Source organism: Elephas maximus, chromosome 14, assembly GCF_024166365.1.
Source record: "Elephas maximus indicus isolate mEleMax1 chromosome 14, mEleMax1 primary haplotype, whole genome shotgun sequence".
Classification (NCBI taxonomy): domain Eukaryota; kingdom Metazoa; phylum Chordata; class Mammalia; order Proboscidea; family Elephantidae; genus Elephas; species Elephas maximus.
The window spans coordinates 32,953,782-32,976,478 of NC_064832.1; the positions used below are offsets into that span (position 1 = coordinate 32,953,782).

Below are 22,697 nucleotides of genomic sequence, written 5' to 3' on the forward strand. Positions count from 1 at the left end.
TGCATGTGAAAGCTGGACAATGAATAAGGAAGACCAAAGAAGAATTGATGCCTTGGAATTACGTTTGAGAAGAATAGAGAAGACTGCCAGAAGAACAAACAAATCTGTCTTGGAAGAAGTACAGCCAGAATGCTCCTTGGAAGGGAGGATGGTGAGACTTCGTCTCACATACTTTGGACATGTTATCATGAGGGACCAGTTCCTGGAAAAGGACATCATGCTTGGTAAGGTAGAGTGCAAAAAAGAGGAAGACACTTGACAAGATGGATTGACACAGCGGCTGCAACAATGGGGCTCAAGCATAGCAACAATTGTAAGGATGGCACCGGAACGGGCAGTGTTTCATTCTGTTGTACATGGGGTCACTATAAGTTGGAACTCACCTGAAGGCACCTAACAACAGCAACTACAACAGCATGGACTGAAGTGTGTTCCCCCAAAATATGTGTTGGAATCCTAACCCCTATACCTGTGGATGTAATCCCATTTGGAAATAGGGTTCTCTTTGTTATGTTAATGAGGCTATATCGATGTAGGGAGTGTCTTCAAACCTAATCACTTCTGAGTTAATAAGGAGTACCACAGATACAGAGACAAGCAAGCACAAATAGAAGAAAGATAATTGCCACATGGAGATCACCAAGGAACCAAGACAGCTAAAAAAGCTAAGACAAGGATTTCCCCCCAGAGCCAACAGAGAGAGCCTTCCCCTAGAGCCAGCGCCCTGAATTTGGGCTTCCAGACTCCTGAACTGTAAGAAAATACATTTCTGTTCTTTAAAGCCACCCCCTTGTGGTATTTCTGTTACAGCAGCACTGGTAACTAAGGCAAGAGGCCTCTCAATGTTTCTTCCTTCACAGACCTTTCCTGCTCCAACACTGACTTAATCATTCCCTAACTCATGGACATGCTTCTTGTAAATGGGGTGTCTTCCCAACTTAATACATGTCTCCTCTTAGAATTGCTCTCTTCAGCGGCAGCCGAGTGACTTAGTTTGGGCAATGTGACTGCGTGTGTTGGCCATAGCTGACTGAGTCAGGCAAGGACATTGGACAGTGGACCCTAGCACTGCCCCTCATTGGCCAAGAGATGTTGGTAGGTCTCCGTCATGTGCTTTGGCAGGGAGGACATATAAACTTGGGACCTGTGGACGGGGCAACCTCTGCCATTGTACAGAGAAGCAGAGAATGTTGATGGAGAAACAAGTTGCAGCCTTGGTTCTTGACAACTTTCTAGTGTCTTGTTTTAGTCGCTCGCAACACCTGACTGAATTTCCTGATACTGAATGACACCATAGACCCCTGCATCCTTATAATCAATCCCTACTTTTGCTGTAAGCTAGTTTGAATGGGATTCAGTTATTACCATCAAATACATCCTGGAGAAGACACTCTTTTTTATAGTTCTAATCCCTTCATATTGCAATTACTCTTTTCTATACTGCCCAGTGCCAAAAGGTCAGCAGTTCAAACCCACCAGCTACTCTGGGGAAAAAAGATGTGGCAGTCTGCTTCCAGAAAGATCACAGCCTTGGAAACCCTATGGGGCAGCTCTACTCCGTCCTACAGGGTCGCTATGAGTTGGAATCAACAGCAACAGCTTTGATTTGGTTTATACTGAAGTCAGAAGTCCCTGGCAGGTGCAAATGGTTAACATATTCAGCTGCCACCCAAAAGGTTGGCCTGGCGATCTACTTCAGGAAAACTAGCTATTGAAAACCCTCTAGAGCACAGTTCTACTCTGACACACACGGGGTTGCCATGATTCAGAGTGGACTCGACAGCAACCGGTAATACGGAAGTCAAGGCCGAGCATGTAGCATGGAGGCTGTCACTCTCCCAGTCAGTTCCTACTGCAGACATGGCTAATTGATCACAGGATTCTCCATCTGGGCCTCACTGTTCATCTCGCCATGGTGCTCCAGGAGATGCCTAAGAAACTGATGGAAATTGGCACACTTATTTGCCATTAATCTTCCAGACTGGGATCTACTTGAAGACAGGTACTGTGTCCTTTTCATTGTTTTAATTACAATACTGAGCTCTGTGCTTGACACAAGATCCATACTGAATAACGCTTGCTTGACTCCAACTCATGGTGACCCTGTGTGTGTGCGTGTGTGTGTGTGCACGTGTGTCAGGGTAGAACTGTGCTCCACAGGGTTTTCAACGGCTGTGGCCTCTCAGAAGCAGATCACCAAGGCTTTCTTCCAAGGCACCTCTGGGTGGACTCGAACTGCCAACCTTTCAATTAGCAGCCAAGTGTATTTAACCATTTGCACCACTCAAGGATAAATTATGACTATTATCTTTTAGTCTGACTGTTCATCCTCACCTCTTTTTTTTTTTGCCCATCTTAGCTCAGTGGAAACCTAGAAAGGATGCATTCTTTCCCAACTGAGAAACAAGGTAAGTAATTAAATTAGCAATGGAAGAGCTGAAATAGAACAGTACATCTCAGCTTTAGGCACACACCTATCTCTGCCCTCAATAACTTCTTCTTTTTCAATCCCCAGGGATGTAGTCACATTTTAAAAGTTGCATCAATTTGGGGCAAGGCTTTCTAAAACCCTTAGAGAATCAGAGTGTTCTATTCCTTCCATCTCCTGAGCCCTGACTTAATTATATATCTTCATAAAGTATGGCCTACTAACTTATTTGTAGATCATTTTGCCAGTTTATCCATCATTTATCAGAAACTTTCAAGCCATCTAAAAAAAAAAAAATGATCTTATTACAATATGATGACCTGTAAACTATTTCAGAAACTGTCTCCATCACAGAAAAGCCAAAGCTGGTGGCTTTCCTGCTAACGTCTGTCATACACTGTCCTCAAGCAACTGAAGGTCTTCCTTGCCCATCTACTATAAAAGGCCTTTCTACATTGCTAGGTTATGATCAGTAAGCAAACAAAACACAACATCTTGACAATCAGCAACATACCAATTCCATTAACTGTTTGAGCTGGCCTATCTCTTCCGGCAGTGATCCAAGTTTGTTGTTACTTGCGATTAAGACTTTGAGAGGCAGACCACACAGGCAGGCCGGTAGGGTGGACAGCTGATTTCGACTGCAAAAGACAATACAACAAAACCCACGTAAAACACACAGGCCACTGCATACCATGTGTGAACACGTTTTTAACAGGAAAGGAGAAAGGAATGATGTGAGCAAACATTTTACCCATATAAAAAGCCCAATCATTTTTTTGTATGCGTAATGACTCAAATCACAAGTGTATAAAGAAAAAACTACATTTTAAAAAAGGAAGGTGTGGGCAGTTTTAAGGAAACAACTTCTCCCAATACAGGAGTCACATCGACCGCCACCCCCTCCCCGCCAGAAGCTGTGTATCCTTGGCCAGTCAGGAGGCAGGGGGACAACCCTCTCTGTACAACCAATAGAACGGGAAGCTGGTGCCCGCTGTGTGCTTCCTGACAGTGCATGCAGGAAACCCAGCGCCACCTGAGTGGTCAGCACCTCAAGGCATCGGCTTCTCCATTTTAGTAGTCGTAGGGAAGATAATTTTGCTGCGACTCACAAAACCTCTGGGCCAATTTCCAATGTTGTGGACTCAGCCTCCTTTTGCTAAAACAAGAGCTGCTATGGTTAAAGCCAGTCTTGGTATTTGCAGAAGAGCTATTAAAAGAAGAAAGAAAAGCTAGCCTCCTGGCAGAAGGGAAGCTGAGCTGAAAACGGTCCGGTTTCAGGGCAGCCAGAAGTGTCTGAGTCAAGGCCTGAGCCCAACCCCAACCCCTGCTCTGCATTAGGAGGTTCAATGCCCAGAAGGCTTGGAACTTTCTGTCATCAAAGCGTAGTGTCCCAAGAGATGGGAAAGTATTGGATAAATGAAAGCCATGAATTGGTCATATTTTTATGGCAACTATTTATTCCAACCTCCTCCCCCACAAGAAGCCCTTTTTCTTGCTAATAAGGAGACAGGTGGTTTTCAGTTTTCCTGATGTTCTTCCCTTGCCGTTCTGCTGATGGAGCTTGTAAGCAGTGAACTATCTAAAAAGCCACATTCCTATTATTACAACTCTTTACACCTTCTTCTGTACATACGTACACACATGCAGAAAGCTGCAGTACGGGCCTCTGTGCTCCTGTGTGCGTGCATTAACGGGGATAATCCCTGGACAGTGCAAATGGGAAAGCACTTGGCTGCTAACTGAAAGCTTGGTGGTTCAAATCCACCCAGAGGTGCTTTGGAGGAAACACCTATCAATTTACTTCCAAGAAATCAGCCACTGAAAACCCTACAGAGCATAGTTCTACTCTGACACACATGGGCTCACTGTGTGTCAGAGTCAACTCAACGGCAACTGGTTTTTGGGTGTGGGGTTTTTATGCATCTGCATATGTGCGATAGACAGACAGACCAGAAACATAACAAAATAGTATTAGTGGTAATTTTGGGGTGTAAGTACAATGAGTAGTTTTTATTTTCCTTATTATATGTTGTTGTGTTTTCCAAATTCTTACAAGCGCGTATTGCTTTTATAACCAGGAAAGAAATACCATTATACAAAGACAAACTTGATTTAGATACTGGTTACATGGGTGCTTCTAGCTATGAAAATTCATTGAGACGCAGGCTTACAATCTGTGCACTTTTCTGTCCGTATGTTACGTTTCAATTAAACATTCTGCTCCCCCCAAATGTGAAGGGAAGGAAATCTGGCCAACCAAAGGGCGTCTCTAACTGATGGGCTCCGAAAAGGCAGGTGTTGTGCTATGCAAAGAACTAAAGAATCTTTCCAGTCTGGGCTCTCCCTGTCAACACACTGACATCTCCCCTGCTCCAGACAGTCAATACGCAGTTAACTGGCTTCGGCAATAAAAGATATAGCTGTATTCTTTTTCTATTGCCCAGGTCCATCAAACAAACAAACAAACAAACAGACAACTGCCATCAAATCAACTCCAAGCCATGGTGACCCCATGTGTGTTAGAGTAATCTGTGCTTCAGAGGGTTTTCAACGCCTGTGGGCTTTTGTAAGTTGATTGCAGGCACTTTCTTCCAAGATGCCTCTCGGTGGATTCAAACTGCCAACCTTTCAGTTAATAGCCAAGTGTTTAACCATCTGTGTCACACAGGGATGGAACAACCTTTCTGCCGACGCCCATGATGTTGTTAGGTGCAGCTGTATCGGTTCTGACTCATAGTGACTCCACGTACAACAGAATGACACTGCCCAGTCCTGCGCCATCCTCACATTCGTTGCTATGAGCCCATTGTTGCAGCCACTGTATCAATCCATCTTGTTGAGGGTCTTCCTCTTTTTTGTTGACTTTCTACTTTACCAAGCATGATGTCCTTCTCCAGGAACTGGTCCCTCCTAATAACATGGTCCAAGTATGTGAGACCAAAGTCTTGCCATCCTTGTTTCTAAGGAGCATTCTGGCTGTACTTCTTCCAAGACAGATTTGTTCATTCTTCTGGCAGTCCATGGTGCATTCAGTATTCTTCACCAGTACCACAATTGAAATGTGTCAATTCTGCTTTGGTCTTCTTTATTCACTGTCCAGCTTTCTCATACCTATAAGGTGATAGAAAATGCCATGGCACTGAAAAAAACACCATGGTATTGAAAATACCAGGTCCTTAAGTGAAGCTATTTCCAGGAAGCAGCAGAAGGAGGTAAAGAGCTTTCTGTAAGAGGATGCAGCAAAGGAACGGAGGGACTTGAGAGCCTTGCCGAGTTCCTGGAACTCTGAGGACCAGCTCGTTCTTAGCTTCTTCCCCTGCTTAGGATGATGGGAATGAAAAAGGACACTGGGCTGGCGCTGGAACACCTGCCTAGTTTCTGGGGGTCTGCTGGGGGGAACTAGGGCTACCAGCCTGTCTTCGTGTCCTCCCACACCCCTCTCAGCTCCTCTTTGACCTCTCACCAGCCTCCCTCATCCACTGGGGCCTCACGGGCCTCTGCTGGCTGGGGAAGGGGGCCTTCCTGATGCCCTACTGCATGGGCTTTCTTCAAGCTCCAAAAAGGTTTCTCATAGACACCACTCCGAAAATGACAACTCAGTTTTGTAAAAGGTGGCAAGGTTTATTCATTGAGTAAATAATTTGGAATGTAATTTACAGATAGAAAATATTTATTAGTATGATGTTTCATAGGGTGAGGCTTGGTAAGCAAAAATACTAACAAGGTATTTTGGAGTCATATTTAAAACTTCCTATATCATTATTGAAGAGAGGATGATGGGAACAAAGATGAATATTTTCAGAAATTTCTACACTCCTGTTTTCCGCAGAATTAACAAATAATTACAGTTAGACATCTTTCCTGTGTTTCTCTGCCTGGAAACTCAGGTTTAAACTATTCCCAGTGTCACTACGTTTGAGGAGGAATCTAACCAGATCAGCAGAGACTAAGCCAGGAGAGTCATTTATCATCTACCGTTTTAAGCAACGCAAAGAAGGCTGTTCAGGCAGACCCATGAGTATTTGAGATTACATGCGATTATTCTCATTGGAATTCTTTCAGGAAGGGTACTAATTTAAAATAAACATTTAGGTTTGTGAAAGCATTCACGATTTCCCTGATGCGGATGGACACTTTTTTGTTGAAGGCTGCGATGGAATAGCTTACCCGCCCCTAACGTCCTCACATTCCTCTATTTACATCAAAGTTAATCACCTGCGGACTTAAAATTCCATGATGCCGAAAATTCAGTCATAATACAGCATGCCATAAACCTGGGGCACATTTCTTCCATTACACCCCACCCCCCGCCCCCGCCAACCGTTCCCTCAGCCTCTGTTTCATATATTTTATCACCGGGTGTTCCTGTATTACTTGTAATTTCCCCCACAGAAAAAAGGAAATCCACATGCACAGAAGAACCCATTAACCCCCAGCAAATATTTATAAAGGAGAGGAGAAACTACACTCCCTGTAATCCTCAGCCCACTAAGAGACCACATCAGCAGTCTCAGGTTTTTGAAACCACTCATCTGGCAGCAATTTTTTTCAAGCAATTAAGTGTCTCAGGCCACAATATATTACCTCTGTACTACGGACAGATTCCTCAAGGGCAGAATGTTTAAAACAAGGCTGTATAATATCTGATAAGGTAAAAGCCCACATTTCTCTTCAAATTTAGTCTATAAGCCACAACTGAAAATAAAATTCAAAAAAAATTTTTTTTTTAAACTTACTCATTCCACCCAAAAAACCCAGTGCTGTCGAGTCGGTTCCGAATATAGCGACCCTATAGGACAGAGTAGAACTGCCCTGTAGAGTTTCGAAGGAGTGCCAAAGGGTAAATTTGACAGTGGACAGAGCCGGGGGCAGGAGGCCTGCTTATTCAGAACCAGAAATTACAGATTCACTGAACATGGCCTAAGATCTTCTTGCCACCAGGGCTGAGCCTGGCCAGTGTGGGCAGAGGACAGAGGAAGGGACGGAAACGGTGTACTTTTCACCAGGGCTATGTTTTTTTTTATGTTATGTTTTTCAGAGTCCCCTGGGTAGTGCCAACCATTAACACACTTGGCTGCTAACTGAAAGGCTGGCAGTTCAAGTCTACCTAGAGGTACCTGGGAAGAAAGACCTGGAAATCTACTTCTGAAAAACCAGCCACTGAAAACCCTATGGAGTGCCATTCTACTCTGACACACATGGGGTCGCTATGAGTCAGAGTCGACCCCATGGCCACTGGTTTACGTTTACCGTGCTAATGCTCAGCCTTCCATCTTTGTCAGCTGAATGACTTCTGACTAGATTTATTTGTCTGTCTCCTCATTTCGAGATGAAGTGATGTCATTAAGACGAAACAGGGCAGCTCAATATTACATAAACATTTTTGGCGCCTAAATTTGCAAGTTAAGTTTCTCTTGAAGTATCAATATCCCTCACTTAACCTAACTTCTAAATTAAGGAATTAACTAACTGCGTGGTTTTATGTACGGCTTCAATTTTAGAGTATCTTATATTAATGTATTTTAACTATGAGCACTTGTTAATGACCATATTTGAGACTTAATGTTAGTATATGACATTATTTATTATCGGTTTATCAGAACGCTATTTCCCTTAAAGTATGTGATTATAAAGACAGGCTGTATTCTTACAGGTGATTTTATCATTAGAACATCTCTTTTTTTATTCTACTGGAATATACTTCTGTTTTCTAGGCTATGAGTTTACTTAACAATGAAGTATAGAACTCACTTAACAGAAAATAATTTATAGAAAGATTTCTGTAACAGATTCACCTACTTGGCAGCTTGGTGTGGTGGAAAGGTCATCAACTGTGAAATCAGAAGAGCTGGGTTCAAATCTTAGCTCTGCCACAAAGCACCTGTGTAATTTTGGGTAACTCATTTAACCTCTCTGATTTGATCATCCATAAAACATAGATGATAATACCTACCCTGGGTGAGGCTAATGGTTAAGTGTTCAACTATTAGCCAAAAGGGTGGCAGTTCCAACACACCCAGAAGCACCCTGGAAGAAAGGCCTGGCAATCTGCTTCCAAAAGGTCCCAGCCTTGAAAACCCTATGGAGCAGTTTCACTCTGCACAGAAGGGGTCGCCGTGAGTCAGAAGAGACTCTACGGCAACTAACAACAAAAACAACAGGTTACTTTGGATAATTACATGAGATTATCAGTGTGAAAGTGCTTAGCCCAGCACTAAATCCATATATTGGGACAGTGGTGGTTCACTGGCAGAATTTTCGCCTTCCGTGCAGGAGATCTGGTTAGACTCATCACGCACAGCCACCATCCGTCTGTCAGTGGAGGCTTCTATGCTGCTGTGATGCTGAACAGCTTTCAGCCAAGCTCCCAGGCTAAGACACACTAGGAAGAAAGGCCTGGCAATCTACTTCCAAACAAACCAGCGAATGAAAACCCTATGGATCACAATGGATCAATCCACAACCAATCACGGGGATGATGCAAGACCTCGTGTTTTGTACTGTTGTACACGGGGTCGCCAGGAGTCAGGCGCCAGGTGTCTAAGGAGCTAACAACAACAATCATCTCTATTTATTACTTGGTTTCCAATGGCAACAGAAACGATGTAAAATCATTATCCATCACAAAGCTATTAAGAAAATGTCACAAGAATGCATCTGAAGGGCCACAGAAAAAGCAAGACAGGTCTCATGTTATGGATACCCCAGGCTCACCCTACGGCGTGTCTCGGAAGGAAGGGAAGGAAACTAACACGTATTGTTTGTTTGAATGTTATTGTTTGCACTCAAGACTTGACCTCTGGTTCACAACAGTTATTTTATTTTAGCCAAGTAAGTTTCCTTTTTCACAGGATACCCCAGCTAATTTTGTTTTTTAGATTCGTCTATGCAAGCCCTGTTTGCCTTTCATTACAGGCAGAGTCATTTTCTTCTGTTTTGCATATGACACCTGACTGTTCATTGTCTTCACACACGAAGGGCAGTTAACAATATCCTTAGAGGACGGTTTCCTTTTTCCTGCTTGTTCAATTCTGAAAAACCTACCACGGCAAAACGTGTCACTCTTGTTTCCCGTAATGACTGAATACTTCCTTCATCACCAGCACCATCCCCATCATCACTGTAGGTACTAAAACAACTACCACCGCCTCTAACAACAACAAAAGCCTGGCTTTGAGTTGCCTGGTGCGACTCAAATTTAATTGCAAATCAGCTTTCACTTTGTACTGTAAATTTTACCTACATTTAATGCTGTGAAGCTAAAATCAAACAGGCTTTTGTATGCCCCATGGTACAACTAAAAAATCATATTTTACGTGAAGTTTTAAGACAAAAATCCAACTGAGATTATGTCCATGAATTAGATCTGACAGCCCAAGTTTACAACTAACTTTGAAAGCAATTACACTGCCTACAATTTAAGTGTATTATTTGAAAATCTGAAATGTTTCAAAACTAGAAACACAAACTATCATTTCAATTCAATCTTGAACCAGTTCTTAAAATTTATACCAGTCAATTTCACACCCTAGAGACATAAAACCAAAAAAAACCACAAACAAACCCATTTGCCGTCTAGTCGATTCCGACTCATAGCGATCCTGTAGGACAGAGGAGAACTGCCCCATGGGTTTCCAAGGAGCGGCTGGTGAATTCGAACTGCCGACCTTTTGGTTAGCAGCCGTAGCTCTTAACCACTGCGCCATGTTTTGAGGAGGTAAAAGGTTATCTTTTCAAAAGAGAACTATAAGAAAAGCAAGAAGCAAAAGCTTCTGAAGCATCCGAGACTTCAGCTGGAACGGCAACCTCACCGCATTCGCCCTGTGAGTACCTGCGCCATATTTGGGCTACTGCGACAGAACTGCCTTCCCACAGTAGCAACCTGGCAGTCTCCTCTTAAGTATAAATAAACCATTGCTTAAAAGTCATCTTTTTTACACCCCGAATGGTCAGCAACCACCACTACCTATGTCTGTAGTTAGATTTCAAAGTATAGTTATTAATAACTTGCCTCCCTCAGTCACATCCTCTCTTCTTCTAAAAGCTCTTCAATTCTAAAGACTTATATTGTATTCTAAAGCCTATTACTTTAAATTTCCTCTGCAATACTTATTAGCCTTTCTTTTATTCTAAAATGGAGCTAAATATGGAAAATCAAAAAAGTTCTGGAAGCTCAAGCAGAACTAAATGTCCAATACCAGTACCCGTTGCCGTCAGTTCTGACTCATGGCAGCCCAATGTGTGTCAGAGGAGAACTGTGCTCCACAGGGTTTTCAATGGTTGGTTTTTCAGCAGTAGAGTGCCAGGCCTTTCTTCTGAGGCACCTCTGGGAGGTACCTTTTGGTTAGCAGTCAAGCACATTAAAACGTTGCACCACCTAGGGACTCAGAAATATCCAGAACCAGCCAGGATATTAATTCGCCAAACACATTCAGGGAACAATGTAAGACTGACATTTTAAGTATTAAGAATAGAGAGGCCTCAGCCCAATATCCTGAAAAATGCCACAATGAAATACCATTACCAGTGGAACAGAGGAAAACCATTTCTAAATGGCTAGGAAAGAGGTATCGGCACTGGAGATTATCCCACTTTGAGGAGCTATACCCCAGGCAGACATATTACCTGGAAGGTACACTTACCTTACAGGCCTTTTCCTCCAATGCCAGGAAAATATATAACATTTTTCCCTCATAAAAGAAAAGGAGGGAGGGGAATATTGATAATATTTTAAATGAGCACAGGCTGCTCAGAATAAATTTCAACTTTTTTTCCTAAGGACACTGGGGAAAATATCTGATAGAATATTCATTCATAAAAAATATTTATCATTTAAAGACATCTGGGAACAGAAAGGTAGAAAAGTGACCAGGAAAGCACGTGGCCAGAGCCACGGAAGGAAGGCAGTATGGTACTGAAGGGGAGTCAATTCTTTTCTACATGGACCGAGTGCAGGTCTATTTAAGGTGTTGTCCCAAAGGCTGAGAGAATATGACGTACATATAATCCTAAAACTTCATCCCTAACAACAGTGGGCAACATCACTCTGGGCTAATATCACCTACATCCTATTTGAACATAAATTTCCTGCTGGGTTTCTCAAAATTAAAAATAAAAAAACTCAGCAAGTCCTAGAGAATAAGGAGAGTCCCCGGGTGGTGCAAACAGCTAACATACTCAGCAGCTAACCAAAAAGCTGGAGGTTCGAGTCTACCCAGAGGCTCCTCAGAAGAAAACCTGATGGAGCACAGTCCTATTCTGACACACATGGGGGCGCCATGAGTCAGAGTTGACTGGCTAGCAACAGGTTCTGGTTAAGAAATAAGGAAACTGAAAGTTCCTTTATGGATTTTATCTCGTAAGGTGGAACGAGAGGATTCTAGGCTAGTCCTAATAACTCTTTAAACAAACGTCTGCAGACTTCTGGCACTGCTGCCAAATGCTCAAAGGTTGCCTCTGGTAAAGATCCCAGGCTGCTCTCCCCTTTTCATACTGAAGACACAGGGTCTCTTGATAGGACAGCAGAATCTACTAGAGAAGTCATCCGTCTTAAAAGCTCACTTACATTCCCTGAGGATCACACTTCTAATTATTAGCCACACAGCAGTAAATGCACTGCCCCTGAGCAAAGTTCTACTCTGACACACGTGGGGTCCTCAGAAGTCAGGATCAACTCAACAGCAACTGTTTTTTTTTTTTGTTGTTGTTGTTTTTCCTTTGGTTCTGGAGCAAAGCACACTCAATCCCCTCTCAGTCCCATCCTCCCAGCTCCCACCTACACACAAACAGGCCATCACATTCTTTAGGATGCACCTTCTGAAAGGAAGAGTTTCACAGTGCCCTGGAATCCATTGCTTTTTGTTTTTCTTTTCTTTTTCTCCAAGTATCCTTCTGTTCTAATAGTTCACAAAGCTGCACGGTCTAGCATGTGATTATATAAATTCGTTAATTTAGTGTGTCAGAAAAAATTTTGGACAATTTTGAAATGAGCAAGAAAAAAAAAAAATCACTGGCCAGCTTGCCAAGCCCACTTTGAGGTAATTTCTGCCATTCACTGTCTTTGAGTTTTTATTCAACTCTTTAAATCACAGAAAACTGATGGTAATGCAAATGATGCTTGTCCACAGTAGAGACGCAGACTGTAAAAAACGGCATGGGGGCAGTTAGTCTGACCTCCTCTAACTTCACTGAGGCGGAGAATCCTTATCACCATCTACAGCCCAAGGCTGATTCCTATGAGGCAGAGGTCACATACCTCCACCCTCTAGCCTTAATTCTGGCACCAACTATCCCTCCCACAGCACTCTCTACTCTGCTGGCCTCGCCAATTCTTTGCAATGGCCACACAGAACTCACAGACAGTACTCACAATTATGGGGTTTATTATGGAACTAACAGGTTACAATTCAGGATCAGAAAAAATTCTGGATACAGTTCTTCCATCAGGACAGCCTCTTTTCAGCTGTGCCTGCAGGCAGGCCTCTCTCTGCCTTGCTCTGGCAAGTGTTACAAAACTCTTTAGCTCCACTGGTAAGTGCCTAGAAGCACCCCACTCTGCCAGCAAGTTTCCTGCCTGAAAGCACTCAGCTTTCTTGCTCCATGGGCCAGGAAGCCCACCTCACCTTCTCCCACCGGTCTCCTGGTTCTCCTGCCTCTGGTACTGCTTTTCTCTGCCACTGCTTCTCACCGTCTCTTGCTGTCTCCAGCGTTACAGCTCTCTGTCTCCTGGGTCTAGAAGGATTCTCAGTGCAGGGACCCCAGCTCCAAAGGACATGCTCCGCTCTCGTCTTTTCTTCTTGGTGGTAGTGAGTTCCCCCTTCTCTGGAATTGGCTGTCTTTTAAGCCTAGCAGTCGGCAAAACTAACCAATCCCCTTGTTAGGGTTCCATACACCTTATTTTCATGGCCCCACCCCAACGAGGGTGCCATGTACCTTATTTGCCAATCATTTTGTAGAAGTCACAAGACCATGACAAGAAAGGCCATATAAAAGCAATTCATCGCACTACAAAATGAATTGTGATGAATCCCGGGGAGATGCAATTGATTAGTGTCCCATGGATATTGACCAATTCTGCAACTATTTGTAAATTCATTTCAACACATGTAAACACTGTGTGTGTGTGTTGCGTCTGTCTGCATTCTCCCTTAAACCAGTTATAACATCTTACTAGTTCGCGCTCATTAATCAATGAGTTAAATACTGTCTTTGACAGATTTGTTCGTTTTATACCTTTTTAAACTTTTTGGTTTTGTTTTTTCAATTACCTTTTAACAGGTGATCTGTTTCAGCTACAGGGACTCCAGCATTTCAACAATGAAATTTTCAGTGCAGACAATGTAATTTACTCTTTCGGCTAAGGTCATTCTCTTCCAAATTATACAAAATAGAGCATTTGGAAACTCTGAAATAGTCCCTCTACTCCCTCCGAAAAACCCAATCCTATAAAGAAAGGAGCTGGGGAGACAGAAACACCTTATAATCAAATGTGACAAAAAATTAACAACTGTTAAGTCTGAGTACTACATATATATACACACAGACATACACACATATACATATACATATAAAATGCTAAACGAAGAATAAATCAGCCTGGATGGCAGCTCCATACAACAGACTTGTACTTCACTGTTTCCTATTACTTTCTGTTTCCTACCTATTTTTTCATGGTATGTTCCAATATGTTTCAACATAGTGATTACAGATTACATGGCCTCTGAATATGACATCGTGATGGCATATGCTTTTTCACTTCATCCTTTTTAAGGAGTGGTATTGGTTCCTGAAGGAATCTTTGAGGGATAAAACGTCTAGATCAGTGTTTACAAATTGGTGTTTTAAAAAACACTATTCTAGGAGATGTTAATAGGTAGGCCACAAAAAAAAAAAGGCAGACTCTGTGTTCCTTAGACATCACAATACTGATTAACAGTAAAAATAAATCCATTTGACATTGTTTATGTCAGTGTTTCCAAAATCTACTGGATCAAGTACTTTTTTCTTTTTTTTTAAAGCATACCTATTGACATACAGCACAGCACTCTTCCATAGAATGTAATCTTGGGAAACGATATTGTACTTCTTCCTGACTACCGCTGAGGTTAGAAATAACTTCTTTTTTTTTCCTCTGGACTCTGGTAGGTAAGACAGATGACTTAATCACTGAGTAAAATAGATCAATTTTCTTATTTTCACATTCCTTTCTGCTACAGTTTGCCAGTTGCCAAATAGACTATCAGAAGGACACTCCCTGTTTTCATGAGGTTACGACAGATAAGCTAAGATTAATAGATCACACAGTTCCACATGACCCAACTCTAAAACATTTCACAGACCTTCCTGGTCATTTGTGCCTCACCATACAGAGAGATCACCTCATTACCTCTGCCCTATATCAGATAAGTAACTGAGGTCCGAAGCGTGTAAAGTCATTTCATAAAGAAAGAGGAGATGAAAAATAAAATGCCTCACAGAATAAACTGCTCTTGTCAGTCATATCTTTTGTCCCTTAAATATCCAATCCCTTGAATCTTACTAGATCAAGAACCACAGAATATGTATTTATTCCTGACCTAACTTATCCTTTCTGGGGAAAAAATGGCTGCTTAAGATTGTTACATATGCTCAAATTCTTGGCTGCTTTATTTTATCAAGACTTCCCTTCCTAAATTCTTGTAATCCTTTCAGAAGTAATAGTTTTGACATCATATTCTGCAATTTTCTAGCCACTATATAGCATATGTTTTCTTACTTCTGAAAATTAAGTGATGCATTTAGATCTGGATTGGGAAGCTGAGAAAACCAACAGTTCTCTTTTTCAGAACTCCAGTCTTATAAAGACTTTTTTATTTGTCCAATACTGTAATTGTTACGAAGAAACAAATAAGAATACCAGAGGCAGATATATCAGGTGCTGAGCACAGAACTGAAGTGGAGCCCTGACTTGGCCATTATGCAGTCAAAACCCATTTCCCTGTCTGGAGTAAAAAAGAATGAAGAAAACCGAAGATTCAAGGAAGCAATTATTCCAGAGGGCTATTGGCCCATATAAACTACTTTTTTTTTTTTTCCTCTAGCCTGAGACCAGACAAACTAGATGGTGCCCAGCTACTACTACCATCTTCTCTGACCAAGAACAAAATAGAAGGTGCCAGTTGGAGTGTGTGAAAAATGTAGAACAAAATTCAAATTCATAAAAAAGACCGGACTTACTGATCTGATAGAGACTGCAGGAATCTCCAATAATAGACTGGCTGAAATAAACAGTAACACCTGCGAGGGATGTGCTCCTTAGAACGATCAACTATACGAGACCAAAAAGGCAACATCTGCACAAAAGCAAAGACGAGAAGGTAAGGAGAGGCAGGGAAACCAGATAAATGGAAATGGGGAACCCGGGGTAGAAACAAGGATAGTGCTGACACATTGCAGGGACTGCAACTCACAGAATAATCTGTGTATGAATTATGAATGGAAAACTAATTTGCCATGTAAACTTTCACCTAACAAACAATAAAATGTTCAAAAAAAAAATCTGTTTGCTTATAGTCATAATTCTACCTGGCCTTAATTTAGGTCAATGAGCGCTGGTGGTGCAATGGTTCAAATGCTCAGTTGCTAACCAAGAGGTCGGCAGTTCGAGCCCACCAGCCACTGGAGAAGAAGGTATGAAGGATGCTGGTAAGACAGAAAAAGCAGAATTTGACTTTCAATGGGGAGAGAATTGAAGATTAAGTAGTCAAATTCTCACAAACTCCAATCTAATGGGTCAAGGGCTCATTCACTTTTAAAATAACTTAAAACAACTTATTAAAAATTCAGTAACAAAGTTGACTTTTAAGCAACCAAAACATCCACTTTTTTAAAAGCAAGAGATTGCATAAGGTTTCACTAATAAAACTATAAATAGTTTAAAAACATAATAAAAATAAGTTTTTAAGATACACATTCCAATTACTAAGAATCTTTCTTTTCAATTTAGGATCCCATGGTACAACAAGTTTTCTTGTTTTCAAAGTATTACTGTACTTTCACTTCAAATTACCTGTAATGTAAAGAAATGGGGACCATAAAAAAGAGGTTGAGAAACGTGAAAGGTAGAATGAGAGGTCTAACACGTGACAAATAGGAAGCCCCAAAGGAGACAGAAATAATAGAGAGATGGGGGATGGGACAATATTAAAAAAAAAGATGATGGCTTAAATTTTTCTAGAATTGATGAAAGACATGAATCACCAGATTCAAGAAGCAAAATAAAATTTATATAAAAATAAAATAATATATACTTGTGTATATATCATAGCAAAAATGCAGACACAACAAGGACAGAATATATGAGAAAAAATGAAATAAAAAAATGGAAGATTTTCTACAAACCTAAGACATTTAGACTAGCAAAAAATTTGTCCAGTAACACTGAAGACAGAAACAGTGGAATAATATCTTTGAAATTATAATAGGAAAGAATAGCTAATCTAAAATTTTATACTCATCTGAACCATCTTTCAAGAATGAAGGAAACAAGATATTTTCAGGAAAAAGGCTATATTCATCACAAACATATGCTCACTGAATGAATTTAAGGCTGCATGTTATTAAAGGACAACAAACCCTAAAAGGAGTAAGATGCAAAAAGCAACAATAAGCAAAAAATCTAGGTAAAGTGCAAATGAGCACCAACTGACTAAAATCAAAGCAAAAAGCAAGGGGGAACTAACGTAACTAACAACAATAACATATAAGTTTGGAGATGGTCATTTGCAATTAAACCTTTCATATTAACTCTATTATTTGTGGAAGGATGGAGGGATTTTTTACCTTTAGAAAACTAGAGTCTGTAAGCCAAATATTCATGTTAATCATTTATAGGTAATCATTAAGCATAGAAAAACATAATAACCAACTTCCAAAACAGAGGAAGACAAAAATTTGAATGAAAATCTCAAGAGTCAAGAGAAGTTACCAAAAGAGTAGAAGAAAAAAGCAAAGACAATCCTGTTGAATAAAATACCAAATAAGAAGGAAAAAAATTAAATCCACATGTATAAATAATCACAACAAATATAAATGGATTAAATTCACCTGTCAAAAGATAGAGATGATTGGAGTGCTTAAAAAAAAAATCATCTACAGATACCCCCGTTTTTCGAAAGTTCCATTTATGCAGCTTCACTCTTATGAAAGACCTACAATAGTGCCTGTTTCCATTAACAGAAAGAAATCTGAAGACGATTTTCATTTTTATGAAAAAAGAGGAAATAGCATGGTTCAACATTTGTTTAGCAGCAAGCAGTAAAGGGGCAGTGCACACATGAGCAGCCAGAGGGGTGTTGCCATGCTCCTTCCCCAGGAACTACACTCAGCATCTCAGCATCAAGCCACCAGAGCTTTGAACTGTGTCTTTGACCAATCTGTACTTTATCTTGATTTATTTTGTGTGTTCGCTAGCAAGATGTGTCCTTAGGTATCAGAAAAACCTAAGAGAACTCATAAGGGTGTTATGCTTAACATAAAACTGGACGTAATTAAACATTTCAATCACAGTGAATGAAATAAAGACATTATGTATGCACTGAACTTGCCTGAGTCCATCACTGGCACTATTTACACAGAGAGAAAGACTCTGGAAAGCTGCCAAAGTTACTACTGGTCCTGCTAGTAGCAAAGTGGTCTCTTTTAGTTGGCATCCAGTAATAGATAAAATGGAAGGTCTATGACTCAACGGCACTGGGTATGGCTTCAGTGGAGCCCTGGTGGTGCAGTGGTTAAGAGCTCAGGTGCTAAGCAAAAGGTTGGCAGTCTGGATCCATGAGCTGCTCCTCAGAAACCCCATGGAGCAGTTCTACTCTGTCCTATAGGGTCGATATGAGTTGGAATCGGGTATTGTTTGAGTGGATCGATGGGTGTACAAAGCATGGTGTTCCATTAAGCTATCTTATACTTAAGGAGAAATCAGTCAGTCTTTTTACTATGTTAGTGTCATTTTAGCTTTTATGTGTTATTGTTTATGTGTATGATTTGGTAGGATACCTTTTGGGTCTGGGAATGCTCAAAAATTTTTCCCATATGAATTAATGGTAATTGCCTCTTTGCTTTCTACCATTCCAGCTTATGAAAGGTTTCATACGAACACTCTACTCTCAGATAGCAGGGGAAACTTGTGTATTCTATTTGGAGACACATTTAAAACTTAAGGTTGAAAATAAAGAAATGGTATAAGAAGTATGAGTCCAAAAGTCACCAAAAGAAAGCTAAGGTGTATTAATTTCATACAAAATAGACTGTGTAAGTCTAAAAGCATTTTTAGAGATAAAGCGAATCGCTACATAGCAATAAAACATGAAATTTACCAGAAAGACATGCAATTCTGGACTTGGCCTCGAAACACTTGGCCTATAACTTGGCGTAAAATACATACATTAACAACTGATGAAATCGCAGGGAAAAACCAACAAATCCATAATCATTCTTTTTTGCTTAACCCACACTTCTATGTAACTGATATATATGAAGCAGATAAAAAAATGTTAGGGTAGAGAAGATGTGAGCCACAAAATTAAAAAACTAGAGTTAATGGATTTATACAGAACCTAGCACACAGCACTTAGAGAGCGTACGTCATTCTTTTCAAGCACATGTAGAATTTTTACAAAATTAATTAACCAATAAAGTTGTTCAATAAAATGAAATGCTGATCTAAACACACACAAAGAAAACACATAAACCTCTGAAAAAATGGATGAAGGAAAAAAAATGCACACATTTACAATATTAGTAATAAAAAGAGGGACCAACTATAGATACAGCGGAAACTTTAAAAATCACAAAGGCCTTCTCTTAAATGCTCAGGTTGGCACCCTGGAAAATTCCCTAACAATTATGTTCACGATTATGAAACTGTCCTAAGGGGCACTGAATGCAATGGAGCATAGTGGCAAATAAAATAACAAACACAAAAGTGCTTAGCAAACTATAAAGTGCTATAGAAAAATATCCCACTAATTTCTATTATTACTCTTATTCATGAAATAGTGTGACCTAGGGATAAATCTTTTCTGTTTCCTAAAACAAACTCATTGCTGTCAAATCAATTCTGACTCATAAGGACCCTAAAGGACAGAGTAGAACTGCCCCCATAGGGTTTCCAAGGCTGTAACCTTTACAGAAGCAGACTGCCACATCTTTCTCCCGAGGAGAGGAGCGTTTGTGGGTTTGAACAATCAACCTTTTGATTAGCAGCTGAATGCTTAACCACTGCTCCACCAGGGCTCCTGTTCCTATTTCTTTGCTAAAGTCAAGGGCTGTTGGAGGGCACAAATACAATAGTGCAATAAATAAATCCTATTTAGCGATTAAGAAATGATGATAATGACAAAATGATGAAGGTTATTCCAAAAATCCACACTTGTGTATTCCTTTTTTCTTTCCCTCTTCTAAGACTTGGCAAACTGCAGTGTTCTTAAAGGCAATATAATAAGTTGATTATTGATGATATGGCCATGTTTCAAAGGGCTTTTGTTTGTCTAGATAGAAAAATAAATGTAATTTTCAGCTACTTTTTTTTTTCAGATGAGTTTGCAGATAAGCTTTGAGAATTACTATAAACCAAGTATCGATAGGATGAATCCCATTTTCAGAGAGCTAATTTGCAATACAAAGATTTCAAAAACTGTACTGAGGTCAGGAGAAGAACTGAAAACAAAACCAACAAATTCTGACAGTGCTCTAGCTATCAAAGCCATAATGTCCCTTTTGTGTCTGTTATTTTTTTTTTCCCCAATACAAACACTAATCTAAAACAACCTCTGTGCTCAGGTGATGTGAATAATGGAAAAATCCTCTTTGGAAGTCTTGCCAAATATGGGCTACGCTAAACAGAATGGAATCTGATAAGAAATATCCAATTACTAACTCATTCACACTTAATAAAGCTTGTCAACGACCAATGCCAGTGGTCACAACTTCACAAGCAAAACAGTCTTAAAATATATTAGAACTTTTTAAGGGCCACCTTAAAAACAAATGACCAGTCAGCACACTAGAAAAGGTTAAGATTTAAACCGTACATGGTTGATTCTTCAAATGGACCGGATGACCCCAAAGGCCTCTTCCAACTCTAGCATTCTATGAAAAATAATTTCAAACTTTAAGGTACTACTTTCAATGCCAATATGGCTCACTGTGTTCTTGTATGCTCCTATCGTTTTGTCATTACACAAAGCACAACCTAGCTATAAAATACCAGCTCATTAACACATACAGAGAGTCCCCAGGAGTCCCTGAGCGATGCAAACAGTTAAGGCGCTGGGCTATTAACTGAACGGTTGGAGGTTAGAGTTATTTACGTATTTTTTAGTGGCTGGAGATATATATACATAGACAGATAGACACTTATACCTATTTTTTTAACCAGTTGCCACCAAGTCAGCCCCAACTCACGGCAACCGCATATGTGTCAGAGCAGAACTGTGCTCCACAGCATTCCCAACGGCTGATTTTTTGGAAGCAGGTCATCAGGACCTTCTTCCCAGACACCTCTGGGTAGACCTGATCCACCAACTTCTCAGTTAGCAGTGAGTCCATTAACAGTTTGCACCATATATGTATGTATGTATGTATGTATGTATGTATTCACACATACACTCATTTTCTCTTTGAATGAATGAGGAAAGATTTTCATAAAAATACGTGAGATGCAAGTGTGTACTGAATTAAGCAAAACACCTCCCGTCTTTCAGTTTAGGAAGACACTATCAATTTTCTCAGCTTCTTGGGAGAAGAAACATGAGCTTACAATTGAGACATTCTTCAGAAATGTTAGTGGAAGGAGAGAGTACATTTCTTAGGGATAAAATTCTTAGGAACAATGAAAATTAATTTAGCACATGACAAAAAAATATAAAATCCGAGCTTTCTAAGGCAATCCCAGGGTGCAGTATGCTTCCCCCCAACCCATGGAGCGGAGAGCTATCAGCTGAGGATTGAAGATTATTTGTCAGAATGACCCCCAAAGGAATGCAGTGATACAGGTTACACCACCATCAGGAAGCTGGCTCTTTCTACACATTGTTTAACAGCCAAAAAGGATGCCAAGCTTCAGAGAAGGCAGCCAAAACAGATTCCTTTTATGGTATGATAACATTTTGTTCAAGAAATTTCCCTCTTCTTTACAGGCAGTGCCTCAGGATCCACTTCTAGCAGCTTGAGAAAGATAGGGGCTTCTAATGAATAAACCAGGTCTTAGTCTGGTGTGTTTCACCCTAGGAACATAAAACCCACTCACCAAGGGTTCTAGAAGCAATAGTATCAAATACTGCAAAGAACTTTCAGTTTTTGGCAACCTAAACCAAGGTCCCTATTCTCAGATTCACAACACCCCTACTGTTGCCAACAGTTTTATTACTCCTGGTTATTCCATTTTCCTAAAGTATATTTTCCTCATGGGCCTCATCAACAACAACCTCTTCAACAACTTAAAATAGATTTTAAACCTTGTGAGGCTCAAGTTCAAAGTGTCTGTTCCTGTAAAGAAGCAAGTCTTGCTTAATCATTTTTATTGTTCTTGGACATATTTCTTGGATCAAGACACGGTATAACAGGAAGAGACACAGTGGCACATATACTAAACTACACATAACCTTTTGTTGTGAACACGAAAAAGCAAAGATCAAAAGCCCAGATCCTTCAGACTACGTAAACAGCAATAAATTAATATTTTTCCACAAATGCGACGTTTCTAACTTGTGAGGAAATGTGGAAAACATTGAAATGCTTTTAACTACATTTCAGAGGGAAGATCTTCTCCTTGTGAATTAAATCTCAGTTGTCAACCAATTTCATTCTTCTTGGATCCACAATCAACACCCGTGGAAGCTGCAGTCAAGAAATCAAATGACAAATCTTCTGCAAAAGACTTCTTTAAAGTTTTAAAAAGCAAAAAGGTCATTTTAATGACAAGGTGCACCTGACCTAAACCATGGTCTTTTTAATTGCCTCATATGCATGTAAAAGCTGGACAATGAAAAAGCAAGACAGAAGAAGAACTGATGCATTTTAAAATTGTGAGCTTGACATAGAATACTGAATGTACTGAAGATTGCCAGAAGAAGGAACCTATCAGTTTTAGAAGAAATACAACCAGAAAGTTCCTCAGAAGTGAGAATGGTGAGACTTCAGCTTGCTTGCTTTGGACACATCATCAGGAAAGACCAATTGCTAGAAAAGGACATCATGGTTGGGTCAGTGAAAATGAGGGCAACCTTTA

General features: G+C 40.4%; 1 protein-coding gene across 4 annotated transcripts in view; it reads right to left on the reverse strand.

Moving 5' to 3' along the window:
* LRCH1 (leucine rich repeats and calponin homology domain containing 1) overlaps nt 1-22,697 on the reverse strand; it is a 252,465-nt gene that overhangs the window by 106,060 nt on the left and 123,708 nt on the right. For all 4 annotated transcript variants that reach the window (XM_049853153.1, XM_049853156.1, XM_049853155.1 and 1 more), the window contains exon 3: nt 2,943-3,069. In XM_049853153.1, coding sequence (XP_049709110.1) covers nt 2,943-3,069 — 127 coding nt within the window. The remainder of the gene's footprint in view (nt 1-2,942; nt 3,070-22,697) is intronic.